At 46.1% G+C, this 18,723-nt stretch overlaps 3 protein-coding genes across 11 annotated transcripts in view; all 3 read right to left on the minus strand.

Moving 5' to 3' along the window:
• LOC111859309 (uncharacterized) overlaps nt 1-16,301 on the minus strand; it is a 35,220-nt gene extending 18,919 nt beyond the window's left edge. For 7 of the 8 annotated variants that reach the window (XR_011994059.1, XR_011994058.1, XR_011994057.1 and 4 more), the window contains exons 1-6: nt 16,205-16,301; nt 15,824-15,919; nt 10,298-10,387; nt 6,042-6,113; nt 639-752; nt 273-371 (exon numbers count right to left, since the gene is read on the minus strand). Coding sequence is in view for 5 of the 8 variants with exons in the window: in XM_072718696.1 (XP_072574797.1) it covers nt 273-371; nt 639-752; nt 6,042-6,113; nt 10,298-10,387; nt 15,824-15,919; nt 16,205-16,211 (478 nt within the window). In the remaining 3 variants the exon portion in view is untranslated. The remainder of the gene's footprint in view (nt 1-272; nt 372-638; nt 753-6,041; nt 6,114-10,297; nt 10,388-15,823; nt 15,920-16,204) is intronic. The other variant, XM_072718698.1, reaches the window with a different exon arrangement.
• LOC111859303 (uncharacterized) overlaps nt 1-18,723 on the minus strand; it is a 79,088-nt gene that overhangs the window by 60,082 nt on the left and 283 nt on the right. The window lies entirely within an intron of this gene.
• Nucleotides 17,255-18,704, minus strand: LOC140577722 (matrix remodeling-associated protein 8-like). Its single transcript, XM_072698010.1, has 3 exons — nt 18,695-18,704; nt 18,232-18,576; nt 17,255-17,685 (listed from the first exon to the last, which is right to left on the minus strand). The coding sequence occupies exons 1-3, from the start codon at nt 18,702-18,704 to the stop codon at nt 17,255-17,257; spliced, it is 786 nt and encodes a 261-aa protein (XP_072554111.1).

Here is an 18,723-nt window from a genome sequence, read left to right on the forward strand (position 1 = left end):
AGAGTATACCATTGAAACATCTGACGAAAAGATCTACAAACACTGAAGCAGCAAACTTTGTGAAAACCAATACTTGTGTCATTCTCAAAACTTTTGGCCACTGTATACATAATGGTGGGTTGTGTTTTTAATTCATGTAAAGCAAAATATTAAGATTCAAGCTCTGATTCATACATGTATTTTGTGCATGAAAAATGTACAAAATAAATACCCCGACACATAAACCTGGCCCAGAATTCCCAAAACATAAGGTAAAATACATACAGACTTACTTGCGACTAAAATCATGATTATCAGAAATAAAGATGCGGCCCATAGTATTTTCTTCAGTCTCTCTAGTGTTAAGTGAAACCAAAACCAAAACTCAAAAACTGAAAAGAGGTAAGAACAGGGTCAGTCTGCGTCACATTCATGTCAGGAACATCACAGGTAACAAGAGTCAAACATCCTATAATGTACTAAACATCCTATCATGTTAAAGATTTAAGAATACATTAAATCAAATTTAAAGGTTCCTGTAAATCTTCATAATGTAAAAAACACTTCAGTAGCTAATTATGGTCCAGTATTCCTGAAATCACCAATTACTAAAAATGTATAAATATACTAGATTATTTTACACTTGTGAAAGTACTTACATTGCATAGAAGCCATAAAGATCATCATAAGTACAAATCCACCTACAAAGACTCCTAGTGTTACTTTGCCAGTTGTGCTTGCAGAATATTTTGCCAAAAATTTAATGACAGGAACTGAAATGAGGTAAAAGCAGAGGTAGTCATCATAGGATTCATGTCAGACACACAGGACATAAACAGATGGGCTCAGTGCTCCTGTTTAAAATAGGTTATGAAAAGGTACCAAGGCTGCTGGAGGGACACTATCCTAATGCAGGCCCCAAATCATACTTCCACACAGCTACAGAGCGACCATAAGCAGGAACAAATGCCACTCAGCCAAAATAAAAGCAGTTTCCTCTCTCACTTCAGCCTCCTTCCCTCCATCACTGCCTTTTATTTGGTTCTGGTCCAGGGGTCGGAAACTCGAGTCCTGCAGAGCTGTAGGTGATGCTAGTTTCTGCTCTACCGCAGATGGAGGTATTTTAATAGCAGGTGATACTTCACTGCTTATAATTGTACCTTTTATACAGTAACCTGGTAATTCAGATGTGAATCAGATGCTGATTTGAAGGTATTTTATAACCTGCAGCCCTGAGAGTGAGAAAATCATCTGTACAGAAATTAAATGAAAAATGAGCAGTACATGTTAAAACACTGAAGTGTGTTTGGCATCTTTAAAGATGCACCACATTGCAAGGCTGCCAGCTCTCCCACACTGACCGTCAGACTCCCACAATTGGGTCCAATCTCACAGTCTCATGCTAAGCTTGTAATTTCTCCTGCAAATTTCACAATTCTACTCATCTGTAACATTAACCTCCTTGAAATGCTGGTTATGCTGGTTTAGAGTGTTGTGTGTCTTACCATGCGACTAGGGCTGCCCACATGATGTTGTTGTTGGGTGTCTTCAGCCTAGACCACTAGAACCTGTCATTACTCCAAAGATGCAGGATACAGTTCGGAGGTGAAGAGGTATGTGGTACAATAAGCAAAACTCTAACAAGGTAATGTCAGCTAACAAGATACAGCAGCTAACTAAGATTAGCAAAGGAATAGTTCCAGTGAGTGATGTGTGTGCCCTGTGATGCGTTGGTGCCCCATCCTGGGTTGTTCCTTGCCCTGTGCCCATAGGCTTCAGACCCCATAGAACCCTGAATAGGATTAAGCGACTACAGAGTAGGTGAAAAATATAAAGGCTATTTTTAATCTTACAAAACATGAAATTGATTCATCTGTCACTCTTCAAGTCCATCAGGTACAGCCCTGTTGGTCCCCAAGCTGATGTCGCAGTCCCACCTATCCCATTTGAGCCATTCTAGACTCCAGAAGGCGTTGGGAGCAGCTCCAGTATTTAATGGATTGGGAGGGCTACAGCCCCGATGATTCTGGAGTCTTGGATTCCTGCCAGGGGCATGACCCGAACCTAGTCTCAGCATTCCATCGGGACCACCCATCGAAGCCTGATCCCCAGCCTTGAGGAGGGCCCCCACATCCCGTTCGGCCTCCAGGAGGCAGCCGTCAGAGAGGGGGTTCTGTCACGCTCATATGAAGCCCAAACACGTCCACATTACCAGTCCAAAGTTTTGTTGCCATATGTGCCTTGCTGAGTGGCTGATTAACCTTGTTTTCTATTCTGCCCTGCCTGATCCTGCCCTGCCCAAACCTGCAACCCTCGTACCCATGCCACCTGTTCCTGTCCCACTCGCCTGCTTCTCATGCCCTGGACTCCTGCCCCCAGTTTTCTGTGTGCGTGTAGGACTGATCTCCCCAGTCTTCAACTCCTTCTGCACCATGACCTTGACATCGCCCCTAGCCTGCTGATGGTTTTGGGCCTGGAACCCTCAATAAATCCTCAGTCTCCTGAACCAGGGTCTCCTATCACCTTTACCTTTGAAGTCCTGACAACCATGGTGTGGTATATTGTACTTATGTCCCTGAAATGAGCAGGTTCCCCAGATCATCAGCAACAGTCAAACTTGCTCACACCCTACCACACTCCTACGCAGGTGCTGAGCACATTTTTTTCACTCAATGGTGTAAGTTAAACCAAAATAAGAAACAATCTGCATCCATTATGACAGTCAAAGTGGGTGACAGTAAACCTGTTTGTCACAGGTGGGAGCCACCAAATGAGTGTCATTAGGGCAGCAAAAAGTGCAGCGACCTGACACTTAAAATGTACTGAACCATGTAAGCATGTAATGTACAGAGAACCAGCATTTAAAGACAAACAAGGGCTGTAATATAGACCATTTTTGGTTGATAAATCTAAGTGGTTAATTTTCCTCCCAAACATCAAATTTATCATTTAAGTTAATTTTACATTGAGCACAACAAACTGTATATCATTGCAGGGCACTATACAGACATTACTGTATTTTCATCCAGAATTCAATAAGCTGATTAGTATTATGTCTAAAATATTAATGAGATGCGTATTGTGATACCCAAAAGTTAGTAATCTGTATAAATTCAGCATATCTTTATGGCTATTAAATTCAGTAAGGGGAGCGCCACATAGTACTGTTTTAGTAAATCATGGAAGCAAAAAGCAATGAAGTGGTGTTGAAGAAAGCGACGGCACAGCAGCCACTACGTCTTTTAAAAGAGGAGCTGTTATGGATAAATAAAGTAAAAAGACGGTGTTGGTGTTATAGTACTTTTGCTGATTAAAGTCCAACACATTTTTTTGGTAAATATAGTTTTCATTTTTATTTCAGTTTAATAATTATTTTCTTTTATTTAGTTTTTGTTTCAATTTTAGTTTATAATAATACCACTGGTCCCAACAACCCCAGCTTGCACAAACACACATTTGCACCGTCAACCAACATAGAATAAGCTCAGATTCTAGCCTAAATGTTTTCTCAAAAATTTATTCAATGGAGATTCTAAGGTAACAGGCAGACAACTTCATGGCTTTAATAATGTGTTAGGGTCAGCACCCGTCTGTCCGAGTCTTTCGTATCTTTTTGTATTTTCTCCCCTTTTGGCCAGCAGGTGTCGCTGGCCATCCTGTCCTCCCCATTGTCAAAGTCCTTAGTGTGTTTCCCCTGTTCCCCTAACCGCTGAGTGTGTAGCTGCTAAACCTCTCTGCTGTGTGTTCAACAGAGCATGTGAGCGGAGCGGAGCGTGAGCGAGGAGCGGAGCGGGCGGAATTTGGTCAGAGCGCGGAGCGGGTTTTCTAATTAAGGCTGGAGCGGTCGCTTTGTCTCGCTCCAATTTCGTTCCGATACCGCTCACACTACAATTCTGAGGCGTGCCCAAATCTACCCAGAATTCATCTGTACAATTATCAAGACTTTTACACAGATTGGCCAAGATGGAATTCGCAAAGTATTTCACAAAGAAAACTGATAAATCATACAAGTGTACTATTCTTATCAAACGTATAGATGACAAGAATGTACAGCAAGAACAACAATGTGGTGAAACTGTTTCAGTGAGTAAAGATTCACTTTGGAATCACTTTTCTCAGAAACATGAGTGTGCTACGCGAACAAGCGGAAGCCAGAGCAAAACGCGTGCAAGTTTTATATGGTTGTAGCATATCAAGTCTATAGTAAATTAAAGTATAAAAGCCTATAAAGTAAATATTGGTAATCAAATAAATTCGTTTTGTCATTCAAAGTAGGTCTAATAAGATTTTTTTTAATTTCATGTAACGTAAAATTTTATTTTAGAGACGTGCTGCATCAACAGAAAAAAATTGAGGAATTTAAAATGTGTCTGTATATTCTTTAGGCTATTAAACCCACTGATTCCTTTATTTTTAAGCCTATTTTTGTGTGGAATGCCATTGCCAAACGTGTCCGTTGTTGCCGATAGGTTGCTTAAAAATAAATATTTTCTGTTCTGACTGGCAATGTTGCCTTTGCTCATATTTCTTTATGACATAAGGCTTCTGTTTAAGGTGACATTTGTTAGGCATGCAGATTATTTGTCCCTCTTTTAAATTGGAGCGAGCGTGGAGCGATTTGACTGGAGCGGGAGGACATTTTAGTGGAGCGAGGAGCGGTGTTGAGCGGAGCGGCATAGTGCGAATTAGAGCGGAGGAGCGGGCGGAGCCAACAGCCTCGTGAGCGAGGAGCGGAAATTCTCACCGCTCCGCTCCGCTCACATGCTCTGGTGTTCAAATTCCACCTCCTCTTTTTTTTGTATTTTTGTAGATTTTGATCCCTAGTGTTTAATTTGTGTCAGTTTTCTAGTTCCTGTGTTTTGTAACTTGTATTTGGTTTTGGTTTTTTGCTTTGTGGTCATGGTTGTGTTTTACCTGTCTTTGTTATTCCTCTAGTGTTAGATTCTGTTTCTTAGTTTCTCTAAGTTTCAGTTCTTTGATTTAATTAGTAGTTTCACCTGTTGCCTGTTTTCTTTTGGCAGTCCTTGTGTGTTCTACCTTGATTGGTTAATTGTTTAATTTCTCACAACTGCTGTATCATTACCCAGTTCAGTTTCTGTATCTATGTTCCTGCCTTAGTTCAGTTCCCTAGTAGGTCGTTGTTGTATGTCATGGAATTTCACTGGGTGTATTTCATGTGTATTCAGAGTCTTAGAAGTTACCTTGTGTTGTGTTATTTGTACTTTGCCTGCCTGCCTGCTCCCTATTGCCCTGACCCTTGTAGTTAGTCTTTGTTTTTTAGTCTATTTGCCTTTAGACCCCTCATGGTCCATTTTGTAGTGATCCCCGTGTTATCAGTTTCTGTCCTTGCATCGTGCTCCGTCCCCGTGCCAGAACTTCCCAAGCTCATGACAAAATAAGTATATTTATCAGCTATAATGACAAAAGATATTTTATTTCTCTCTATATTATTGGTAATTTAATAAACATGAATAGACAACATGGGGGTTCTGCCTACTCTGTGGTTCATCATCCAGAATAGCGCCTGTGTGTTTCCTCTCCAGGTGCTCGTGGATAACACTAGTGCCACTGTGGAATGCCATTGAAACTTTGCAAAGTGTAAAACCAGCCTTTTGTTTAATGATAATTTGAACTACTCCCATAATTATGCAGTGATAATAAAAGAAAACAATTGCTATAATGAATTGTAGTGTTTTAGAAATCATAAAGATAATTTCATTAAAATAATTTCTAAAAAGATGCATTGATTTAAAATATTAATGTCTACGCATTTCAGCGTTGACGTCATCGACTATGTTGACTAATCATGGCGGTGCTACAGACAAAGTCGTGTATAATGTTTGTAAATACAAATAAAGATCTAGAGGCAGCTCCTTATTATTTTATGTTTTTAACCTAATGCCCCCCCACCCCCCAGCTGAAATCCACCTGACTCCAAATCTCACTCCAACAAATTCCTCAAAGTTGGCAGCCCTGAAAGTGTCTTTAATATATTACGAGGAACTGCTGCTTTCTCATGTCACTGCTCTTGTTTCATTTCCGATAATGATATTTAAACTTACCAAGGCATAAAGCTATGATCATGATGTTGCTTCCTACTGTCCGAGCCAGATGCTTAATTCTCCATGATATTTCTGTAAAAACAGTATTTTTTATGATAAAACACAGGATATATGAATATCAGCTTCTGCCTGTAGCCATCACAGGTCACCTCAGTGACCCCTAATTATTGGGAAACATCGCAGCTGAGGAACTGCAGATGGTTACAAAGTATCATTGTGGCTCCTCTGTTCTCTCTCACTTTGTGTTTGTAACTCTGTGCACATTGAGGATTTGCTCACCCTGTGCTTCTCTCTCACTTTGTGTCTGTAACTCTGTGCACATTGAGGATTTGCTCGCCCTGTGCTTCTCTCTCCCTTTGTGTCTGTAACTCTGTGCACATTGAGGATTTGCTCGCCCTGTGCTTCTCTCTCACTTTGTGTCTGTAACTCTGTGCACATTGAGGATTTGCTCGCCCTGTGCTTCTCTCTCACTTTGTGTCTGTAACTCTGTGCACATTGAGGATTTTCTCGCCCTGCGCTTCTCTCTCGCTTTGTGTCTGTAACTCTGTGCACATTGAGGATTTGCTCACCCTGCGCTTCTCTCTCGCTTTGGGTCTGTAACTCTGTGCACATTGAGGATTTGCTCGCCCTGCGCTTCTCTCTCCCTTTGTGTCTGTAACTCTGTGCACATTGAGGATTTGCTCGCCCTGCGCTTCTCTCTCACTTTGTGTCTGTAACTCTGTGCACATTGAGGATATGCTCGCCCTGCGCTTCTCTCTCCCTTTGTGTCTGTAACTCTGTGCACATTGAGGATTTTCTCGCCCTGCGCTTCTCTCTCGCTTTGTGTCTGTAACTCTGTGCACATTGAGGATTTGCTCACCCTGCGCTTCTCTCTCGCTTTGTGTCTGTAACTCTGTGCACATTGAGGATTTGCTCACCCTGCGCTTCTCTCTCGCTTTGGGTCTGTAACTCTGTACACATTGAGGATTTGCTCGCCCTGCGCTTCTCTCTCACTTTGTGTCTGTAACTCTGTGCACATTGAGGATATGCTCGCCCTGCGCTTCTCTCTCCCTTTGTGTCTGTAACTCTGTGCACATTGAGGATTTTCTCGCCCTGCGCTTCTCTCTCGCTTTGTGTCTGTAACTCTGTGCACATTGAGGATTTGCTCACCCTGCGCTTCTCTCTCGCTTTGTGTCTGTAACTCTGTGCACATTGAGGATTTGCTCACCCTGCGCTTCTCTCTCGCTTTGTGTCTGTAACTCTGTGCACATTGAGGATTTGCTCGCCCTGTGCTTCTCTCTCGCTTTGTGTCTGTAACTCTGTGCACATTGAGGATTTGCTCGCCCTGTGCTTCTCTCTCACTTTGTGTCTGTAACTCTGTGCACATTGAGGATTTGCTCACCCTGCGCTTCTCTCTCGCTTTGTGTCTGTAACTCTGTGCACATTGAGGATATGCTCGCCCTGCGCTTCTCTCTCCCTTTGTGTCTGTAACTCTGTGCACATTGAGGATTTTCTCGCCCTGCGCTTCTCTCTCGCTTTGTGTCTGTAACTCTGTGCACATTGAGGATTTGCTCGCCCTGCGCTTCTCTCTCGCTTTGTGTCTGTAACTCTGTGCACATTGAGGATTTGCTCACCCTGCGCTTCTCTCTCGCTTTGTGTCTGTAACTCTGTGCACATTGAGGATTTGCTCGCCCTGTGCTTCTCTCTCGCTTTGTGTCTGTAACTCTGTGCACATTGAGGATTTGCTCGCCCTGTGCTTCTCTCTCACTTTGTGTCTGTAACTCTGTGCACATTGAGGATTTGCTCACCCTGCGCTTCTCTCTCGCTTTGTGTCTGTAACTCTGTGCACATTGAGGATATGCTCGCCCTGCGCTTCTCTCTCCCTTTGTGTCTGTAACTCTGTGCACATTGAGGATTTTCTCGCCCTGCGCTTCTCTCTCGCTTTGTGTCTGTAACTCTGTGCACATTGAGGATTTGCTCGCCCTGCGCTTCTCTCTCGCTTTGTGTCTGTAACTCTGTGCACATTGAGGATTTGCTCACCCTGCGCTTCTCTCTCGCTTTGTGTCTGTAACTCTGTGCACATTGAGGATTTGCTCGCCCTGTGCTTCTCTCTCGCTTTGTGTCTGTAACTCTGTGCACATTGAGGATTTGCTCGCCCTGTGCTTCTCTCTCACTTTGTGTCTGTAACTCTGTGCACATTGAGGATTTGCTCACCCTGTGCTTCTCTCTCGCTTTGGGTCTGTAACTCTGTGCACATTGAGGATTTGCTCGCCCTGTGCTTCTCTCTCCCTTTGTGTCTGTAACTCTGTGCACATTGAGGATTTGCTCGCCCTGCGCTTCTCTCTCACTTTGTGTCTGTAACTGTGCACATTGAGGATTTGCTCGCCCTGCGCTTCTCTCTCACTTTGTGTCTGTAACTCTGTGCACATTGAGGATATGCTCGCCCTGCGCTTCTCTCTCCCTTTGTGTCTGTAACTCTGTGCACATTGAGGATTTTCTCGCCCTGCGCTTCTCTCTCGCTTTGTGTCTGTAACTCTGTGCACATTGAGGATTTGCTCGCCCTGCGCTTCTCTCTCGCTTTGTGTCTGTAACTCTGTGCACATTGAGGATTTGCTCACCCTGCGCTTCTCTCTCGCTTTGTGTCTGTAACTCTGTGCACATTGAGGATTTGCTCGCCCTGTGCTTCTCTCTCGCTTTGTGTCTGTAACTCTGTGCACATTGAGGATTTGCTCGCCCTGCGCTTCTCTCTCACTTTGTGTCTGTAACTGTGCACATTGAGGATTTGCTCGCCCTGCGCTTCTCTCTCACTTTGTGTCTGTAACTCTGTGCACATTGAGGATTTGCTCGCCCTGCGCTTCTCTCTCCCTTTGTGTCTGTAACTCTGTGCACATTGAGGATATGCTCGCCCTGCGCTTCTCTCTCCCTTTGTGTCTGTAACTCTGTGCACATTGAGGATTTTCTCGCCCTGCGCTTCTCTCTCGCTTTGTGTCTGTAACTCTGTGCACATTGAGGATTTGCTCACCCTGCGCTTCTCTCTCGCTTTGGGTCTGTAACTCTGTGCACATTGAGGATTTGCTCACCCTGCGCTTCTCTCTCGCTTTGGGTCTGTAACTCTGTGCACATTGAGGATTTTCTCACCCTGCGCTTCTCTCTCGCTTTGTGTCTGTAACTCTGTGCACATTGAGGATTTGCTCACTCTGCGCTTCTCTCTCGCTTTGTGTCTGTAACTCTGTGCACATTGAGGATTTGCTCACTCTGCGCTTCTCTCTCGCTTTGTGTCTGTAACTCTGTGCACATTGAGGATTTGCTCGCCCTGTGCTTCTCTCTCCCTTTGTGTCTGTAACTCTGTGCACATTGAGGATTTGCTCACTCTGCGCTTCTCTCTCACTTTGTGTCTGTAACTCTGTGCACATTGAGGATTTGCTCACCCTGCGCTTCTCTCTCACTTTGTGTCTGTAATTCTGTGCACATTGAGGATTTGCTCACCCTGCGCTTCTCTCTCGCTTTGTGTCTGTAACTCTGTGCACATTGAGGATTTGCTCACCCTGCGCTTCTCTCTCGCTTTGTGTTTGTAACTCTGTGCACATTGAGGATTTGCTCACCTTGCACTTCTCTCTTTTTTACCACCTGTTTATCACCAGTAAACCCTAGTTGTTTTTGGAACATTTTGGTGTCCTGTGTCTTTATATTACGGTGCAAACAAGCCATCATACAGTTACTGTATTCAAATTTTAAATATAAACTTATCAGAAGTGAACAGCACAAATAAGTAGTGAATTTAAAAATAAAACATGTTTTGAAAATGGATGGATTGTATCTGATTTTATCTGCGGCAATTGTTTTAAATTAAAATTAGAAGAAAAAAATACTTAAAGTATGATAACATACTGCCATATCCAAACCAGATTGATACAAGTGAAAAACAAGTTTAAACTTGCACTAATTTCAAATTAAAATATATACTCCCTAAATTGTCTTTCACAAACTTTAATGCAAGATCACAAGTGGGACCCTTGATATTTTTCTCATACTCTCAGACACAAACATAAAAGAGCTGGACAGTGCAGTGTTAGAAGCCTGAATACATCAGCCACTGGGCTGAACTGGTAACCAGCAATCATATGGAAACATCTCAAGAAAAATATGCCACGCATTAATTTATTATAAGAATTTTATAATAATCATTTTACAATATTTTATACTTTTTTCAAACTGTCACCTTCTTTCACTGTGTATATTGGAAACAAAAGGAAGCATATGAAAATAACTAAACATACCTGGATATAATCGATCTGGATCCATTTTAAATAACACCAAGATGTTTAGCAGACTGACGACAGCACAAGTAACAGCCTCTTCAGTGGATCCTGAGAAACACCAGTAACACAAGATAACAATGAGGGAATGTTTACAGTATTTAGATGCAGTTCTGCAGATTGGATCCTAGTTTTTATGTCACGACTTCCTCGCGCTTTGCTTAACTTACCCTGTGGATCTTGCATTAATGCTGACATGAGTGACTGTTTGCATTTGGAATTTTATAATTAGTCACCAGGTTCCTATGCTGTTATAATTTTTTTTAAGACGGTTTGTTTATTGCTCTCTTTATATTTTCAAGTAATCAAGAAAAGCTAGAGTTACCCTATTTGGTGAGACGAAAAAGAGAACATGTCTCGGGATGAAAGTATTGACGTTTTTTCATGTCCACTGCAATCAGGTAGCGCTTCTGAATTCATATTTATGAATATTAATGAGATATCCCTAACCACCCTGTAAAACGAAAATCTGTATCTGGGGAAACCTGGACATATGGTAACCTTACAGTTAACTCTCATTTTACAGTCTGCACGTAATTGACACAATATATGCATCTACAAGTGTTTTTCGACAAAAGTTAGAAAATGCTAAGCTAAAGTTTATTAAACTACAAACAAATGATGCAAATCACTGTTCACATGAAAGCAAAAAAATGAAGTATCAAAGTGCCATTGGCTGACGTTATGACGTTGCTCATGACCAGCGTGACACATAGGGATGAGTACAGACACTCCTCTACTTACGAACTTTCAACTTACGAACTTTCATACACACAAACGAAGAGGACTATAAGTCTAAATTGTGTTCATTGGGCTCCCGTTTCCTGTCCGCAACATAATTTTTTTTATCTGCACGCCAGTTCCGCATAGTATGACTTCTGGCCTCTACTCGAACTCCCAGAATCCTAGTTCTTAGTACTTGTGTATACCGTTAAAATGACGTTGAATAACGACTTACGAACATTTCAAGTTACGAACGGCCGTTCAGAACGTATCTTGTTCACAAGTAGAGGAGTGTCTGTATATCGTTTAATCTTTACAGCGAATGTGTGCGTGAGCCTTGCAAACACTGCGTGATGATACTGATACTCAATGGCTGCTGTATATTGAAAACTGGTGCCTTTTCTTTCACTTGGTACTGCACCGATTTTTGAAAAACCGTCAAGCCATCAGAACAGGGGACGAAAAATAATACGTTTCCAGGGAAACCTGGACTTATGGTAACGTTAAGAAAAGCAGATGCTCATTTTAAATAAGTATAAAATAAAACCTGCACAAAATATTTACATATTGCCAATATTAAAATCCTTTGTGGGATTCAGACCAAGATGTTACATTCATTGATAAATAATTTACAGATGCCCATCAATCTTAAAGATAAATAAAAAACAAACAGCCAATTACAGTAATTCTTCCCATTTATATTATATCCATGAATGTTTCCTAGGTGAATTTGGTCTTGTTTTGTTACCCTACTAACTAGTTTAGATAATACATTATTAAATTTGCTTTCATGTATATAGATTATTCAACACTTCCAACAAAAATTGTTATGCATGAAATAGTTTTTGGGTTGGCAAGTCATATTCTAAAAAGTATGATTAGTGGGGTGCACCTGTCAGCCAACCAGAAAAAAGCTCAGAATATTTCATTCAGCCTGTTGATTGGTTCACCACCTTTGGCTAGGCTGTCCCATCTTACAGTTACATAAAATCAAGAAATGATAGTTAATCAAGAAATGAAAGGAAACTGTCACGCCCCGCTCCGTCCGCTCCCGATGTGTGCCACGCCCACCTCGTTACCTCGTGTTCAGCCCTAATTGTGATCGCCTGTGTCCTGTTAAGTCTAGCTTGTCTTGTGTATTTAGTCCTCGTCTGAGTCAGTCTTCCCCAGACTTGTCATTGTAGTGTCCGTCGATGTCCGTACCTGTCCGTCTGTCTCCGAATAAACCCCGTTTCCCTAACTCCTGGCTGCTACTCGCCTGCTTCCTTGCTCGCCTCCCCACCGAACGTGACAGAATGACAAGTCTCCGTAACAACACGACGCGGGAGACCGAGCACCACCGGCTCGGTCTCCTGCAAGACTTTGTGTATTGGCAATCCCAGCCCGAGGTCCTGGAGGACCGGGTAGCCCTGGAGCTGGCTAGCCGGGGCCGGGACCTGCTCCAGGAGGAGCGCCCGCCCGGACAACAGTACCCGCTGCAGAGGGCACGTAAGTGCCTTCGCCGCCTGAGCCAGCGCTTGATTAGCAGCCGGGAGAAGCGGAGCAGAGAGCTGGCGGAAGCAGCTCCAACGCTCTACCTAGGAGCCTGCTCTCTGCTCCCCGTCTGGGAGGACACCGCCGCAACCAGCCTGGCCAGCTTCCCGCCGGAGAAGCCGCCTCCACTAGAAGCGTACTTCTACCGGCCGGAGCGTCTGGGCCTCGGCGGTATCCGCGCTGTGCGGGACGGCATTCCCCGGGTCCCGAGAGCCCTTAAAGGGACAGCGCCGACGTGCTCGGCATCCCTCCTGCCGGCTCCGGACCTGCCCGCGGCACCGCCAGCTGCTGCTGCTACCGCCTCTCCGCCCGCGGCACAGCCTGCTGCTGCCGCCGCTTTGCCCGCGGCACCGCCCGCTGCTGCCGCCGACCTGCCTGCAGCACTGCCTGCTGCTGCTGCCGCTGATCTGCCCGCGGCTGCACTACCTGTTGCTGCTGCCGCCGATCTGCCTGCAGCACCGCCTGTTGCTGCTGCCGCCGATCTGCCTGCAGCACCGCCTATTGCGACTGCCGCCGATCTGCCCGCGGCTGCGCTGTCTGCTGCCTCCGCCGATCTGCCCGCGGCTGCGCTGCCTGCAGCTGCCGCCGATCTGCCCGCGGCACCGCCTGCTGCAGCTGCCGCCTCTCTGTCCGCGGCACCGCCTGCTGCAGCTGCCGCCACACTGCCCGCGGCACAGCCTGATGCAGCTGCCGCCACACTGCCCGCGGCACAGCCTGACCCGCCTGTCCAGCCTGACCTGCCGATCCAGCCTGACCCGCTTGTCCTGCCTGCTGCAGCTGCCGCCACTCTGCCCGCGGCACCGCCTGCTGCAGCTTCCGCCGCTTTGCCAGCGGCACCGCCTGACCCGCTTGTCCTGCCTGTCCTGCTTGACCCACCTGACCCGCCTGTCCTGCCTGCTCTTCCTACAGTCCCTACAGCTGCCACCACTCTGGCTGCGGCACCCGCTGCGGCGCCCCCTGCTGGCCGCGTGATGGCGGCGCCCCCTGCTGGCCGCGTGATGGCAGCGCCCGCTGCGACGCCCCCTGCTGGCCGCGTGATGGCGGCGCCAGCTGCGACGCCCCCTGCTGGCCGTGTGATGGCGGCGCCCGCTGCGACGCCCCCTGCCGGCCGCGTGATGGCGGCACCCCCTGCTGGCCAAGTGACGGCGGCGCCCGCCGAGGCGCCCCCTGCTGGCCAAGTGACTGCAGCGCCCGACGAGGCGGCCCCTGCTGGCCGCACGCCCAAGGTGCCCTCCAAGGTGCCCCTTGCTGGCCACGTGACGGCGGCGCCCGTCCTGCTGGCACCTGAACTGCCTGTCTCGCCTGTCCTGCCGGCTCCTGAACTGCCTGTCTCGCCGGTCCTGCCGGCACCCGAACTGCCTGAGGTGGCTGCGGTTGCGCCCCCTGTTGGCCGTGTGATGGCGGCGCCCGCTGTGGCGCTCCCTGCTGGTCGCGTGCTGGCGGCGCCCGCCGAGGCGCCCCCTGCTGACCGGACGCCCGAGGCGCCTGTCCAGGCGGCCCCTGCTGGCTACACGCCCGCGGCCCCGTCCGAGGCCGCCTCTCCCGTCCTGCCCGCGGCCCCATCCGAGGCCGCCTCTCCCGTCCTGCCCGCGGCCCCGTCCGAGGCCGCCTCTCCCGTCCTGCCCGCGGCCCTGGCTGCCCCGACTGCGGCCACGCCCGCGGCTCTGGCTGCATCGCCTGCGGCCACGCCCCCTGCTCTGCCCGAACCTACTCCCTCGGGCACCTCCCTCCTGACTCCCTCGCCCTTGCCCCGACGAGGCCAACGCCACCTGGGACCCCGCCTTTCAGTGTCCCGTAAGGGACGGGGACACATTCGTTGGGTCCGGGTCCCGCCCTCCCTGCCCCCTGGCTCGCCCGTTCGGCCCCTGGCTGTGGCTCGGTGGCTGCCTGCGGGTCCTCCGGCTCGGGGTCGGCGGTCTCCGCCGGGTCCCCCCCTGGATCCGCGGTGCCGGTCCTCGGTCGCGCCTCCGGGTCCATGTTGGTCGCCTCCGGGGCCCCCTGCTCCGGCTGGGCGTCGGACGGCGCCTTCCCCGGCTTCGGCTGCGCCTCCGCCTGCCGCGGCTTCCCCCTCCTGCCTGCCTTCACTGGTGTTCCCTCCTGCTCCCTCGTCCCGTTCCCTTGGCCCCTGGGTGGTCCCCTCCTGCTCCCTCCTCCCTCTCCCCTGTGGCCCCTCCGGCCGCTGCCCGTCGCCCGCCTGGGCTCCCTCGTGCTCCCCTTTTTCCTCCTCCCTTTCCCTTTGTCCCGCCTGTCTCTGCTCCTCGTCCCTTTGTTCCTCCTCCGTTCACTCCTGGCCCTTTTGTTCCGCCTTTCTCCCCTTCTGTGTCTCCCTTCCAGGTCTGTCTGTCCGCTTTCCCTGTTCTTTGTCGGATTCTGTCCTTCGTCTCGTCCCTGTTCCTGTTTTGTGTCTCTGTCTTGTTCCCTGTTTTTGGTTGGTGTTTTGCTTTGTCTTCCAGGTCCTGTTCCCCGGTTCCGTCTCGTCCGTCGCCTCCTCTCGGGTGCGCCCGGTGTGCACGCCTTTGGGGGGGGGTTATGTCACGCCCTGCTCCGTCCGCTCCCGATGTGTGCCACGCCCACCTCGTTACCTCGTGTTCAGCCCTAATTGTGATCGCCTGTGTCCTGTTAAGTCTAGCTTGTCTTGTGTATTTAGTCCTCGTCTGAGTCAGTCTTCCCCAGACTTGTCATTGTAGTGTCCGTCGATGTCCGTACCTGTCCGTCTGTCTCCGAATAAACCCCGTTTCCCTAACTCCTGGCTGCTACTCGCCTGCTTCCTTGCTCGCCTCCCCACCGAACGTGACAGAAACAGCCTAGTATAGGTACTTTAATGCACATTTAAGCTAATGCCTGTTTTTCTTGATGTTTATTTAAACAGACATTATTCACAAATACAAACATTTTCTAGTGAAATTCATATCTTCTAGATCTTTAGCCACCTGACCTTCATAAACCCATTTAAACTGAGTACTGTTGCTCTGTTGTCTATGAAACATTTTTAAAATGTGAAACCCACAAGACACAAATAATTTAAATCTGGCAGATTTTAAAGAATTCTTTAATCAAAATAAAGTGGATATAAAAAGTGTACACACACCTGTTAAAATGCCAGGTATTTGTAAAAAAATGAGACCATGATAAGTCATTTCAAAACTTTTCCCACCTTTAATGTGGTGTACACAATGATGTTAAACACTTTTTATATCAATTGTGCATATTAACCATATTTAACAGGCTCACCTTCAGTTACACCCCACAGGATGAATGCTGAGGAAACCACGATTGGTGGAACGGTGACATGTGACCAGTGACTCAACAGAGCCTGTCTGCTTTCACCTACAGACAGAAAGGTTAACCACATGCTCTAGAACATTAGATGATTCATGCAAAGTTGCTAATTAAGCCCTGTGATGGACAGGCACCCTGTGTAGATACAGTCCTGTCTGATGCCCCATGTCTGCTGAGATGCCCTCTACAGGATAAGTGGTTTCAAACATGGATCCACTGATGTCATCAAAATTACTAGAAGTAACAGAGCAGATACTTCACAATAATTCACCTTGTCTTACTCGTGCTTTAAAAAGATTCGATTGAAACTGAATATGTTTCAAAATGACTTACTTTGCATTATAAAATGCCTGACAGATAAAGCACCAGTAAGTAGGACTGCAGGTGTGACAGCGATGCACAGCCCCAGAATCAGCCAATGCAGGGAGGAATAACCTAAAAAAATATAAAATTAAGACATAGGTTCCAGAATTTATTTTTGCAAACAGGCTTGACATACTAGAGTATAATCAGCATGTCTAATCCAACAAGTAGTCTCCAAAACTGGAGAACAAATTTGTTTTATGTGCATGATTCCTAATTGTTAATTGACTTACATAAATATTAAGTGAAAATAAAATCATCGATTGTGCGGCATTGCTCTAATCTTCTATCTTATGTAGAGCTGAAAACTGCACTCAAGTAGAAGCGTAAAGCAAATATACATTCAGTAATTTTGTCTATAAAGCTAACTAACCCCAATTAGACTATGGATGTGCATAAAGATCAGTGTACAACAGAACCACTGAATCTCAGGAGAATGAAAATGTGATTTAATCACAAAAAAACTATGTTGAGATGTTAAAACGAGTCCTTTTAGTGACTAGTCATTGTGATCGTCAATGGATATTGACTGTAAAAGAGTTTCAAGTGTTCCCTGACACCCAATCTTACACGGACCTTCGCTGTTGTAGGGGTATGATTCTCATCTATGGTGCAGGATGTCCTGCATTCAACTAGGGCTATATTCATAGTGAGAGTATATGAATATGATGGGACAACTTAATAAAGAATTATAATATGGTTAAAGCAATCTTAAAAAGATGCTTAATATTAGCTTTCGATGAAAACAATCTAAATAAGCCTCTGGCTTGACTTTACTAAAAACCTTTAAGGGTCATTTACTGTATAGTTGCGGTGCCTTTTAATGTCATACCAGTAACCAGGGCCATGCTCATGGTGAGCAAATGGACAGTAAAGGAAAGTGAACAAAAAGAAAGGTTAAAACATCATAAATAATTAGAAATTGTTAGGAAGACAGTGTAGTCAGTAAAGTGGTAACTATGCAAAAGGCAGTTAAAAGAAGGACAATACATTAAAGGAGTAGGACATACAGGTGGATCTTCACCGATAAGTAAAAACATGAGAGTCATTCTGGTTTGCCCTATGTGACACCTTGTGTAGGTGACCTGGTGACTCACCCACTGCTGCTATCCTGGCTGTTGTATTGGCAGAATCAGTATCTGAGTGGACTTCACACCTGAACTCTCCTTTGTCTTCAGTCCTGACTTTCCTCAGTTTCATTGAGAAGTTTCCTTTGGGAATTTCCTCAGTGAAGAATTCAGCTCTTCTAGAGTATCTCTCATCCTGTGATTCTGGTCTGTTCTCTCCATCAGCATACAGCAGCACCAAGATGTCACCATCATCGTCTGTCTTTCTCCATTCCACCTGAAGCTCTGTCATATTAACATGAGTGTCCACAGAGCAGCTGAGAGTCACATCCTCTCCAGCATGTGCATAGACAGGCTCATCTGCACCCGTCACCACCAGCCGCTCTGGAACAAGAACAGGAAGATTGACACAACCTGGCAACCTGACATCTCTGTGTTTTTCCTTCCTGTTTAGGGATGAAACTCAGATAATTTGGACTGTTTCCATTTTAATATTTAATTTATCACATTTAAAATCAGGGACCTGTAAGATGAAAGATTTTTGTGATTTTTGTTTGCTGGTAAAAAATTGCAGGTACAGTAATAGAAAAACTTCACATCAGTGATAAAATTTAAGATAAAACAATGTCAATTAAGCTGTCTCCAAGAGTGATTACACTGTACTATACATGTAACAACATAATGACCAGAGGGGTATTCCATGAAGGAGGATTTCTTGCTTAGCCAGATAACTGATATTTAAGATTTAAGGTAGTCAGGGCGAAATGGACTTTATTTTCATTCCCTTATATTTAGCCAAGATTACCTTAAATCCGAGAAGTTATCCGGCTAAGCAAGAAATCCTGTTTCGTGAAACAGCCCACCGGTTCAATAATAAATAATAATACAAGTCCATGTGTCTTAAGCCATAAAACAGAAAGGCTCACTTGCCTAATTCCTGTATTTCCACCCGTGTTTCATGGTGCTCCTGCTCTGTATAAACCACACACTCGTACACTCCTGCATCTGCAGTCCTCACACCCTCAAGCAGCAGAGAGAAGTTGCCTTTGGGGATTTCCTGAGCGAAGAAGTGGGCTCTGCCCCTGTAGGCATCCCCCTGTGATTCAGGTCTGCTCTGACCCCCCTGGAATAGGTGCACGATGGTGTCTGAATCAGTCCTTCTCCAGTCCACCTCCAGCTCCTCCAAAGGCAGGGGTCTGTCCACAAAGCAGGGCAGTAGTACAGCTCCTCCCAGCCGGGCTGTTAGAGGACCAGCAGAGCTGTGCAGCAGGAAACCTACCACAGGGATAAGAGATATAAAATCTCTTCATGACAAAAAGCATTAAATAATAAGCACAATCATCAGTTACAAATCATTTACTTGAGTGTAAGCAGTTATTTCTGTAATAATTACAGTAGTACATCAAAAATTCCTTTTCTTAA

Source organism: Paramormyrops kingsleyae, chromosome 12, assembly GCF_048594095.1.
Source record: "Paramormyrops kingsleyae isolate MSU_618 chromosome 12, PKINGS_0.4, whole genome shotgun sequence".
NCBI classification, from domain to species: domain Eukaryota; kingdom Metazoa; phylum Chordata; class Actinopteri; order Osteoglossiformes; family Mormyridae; genus Paramormyrops; species Paramormyrops kingsleyae.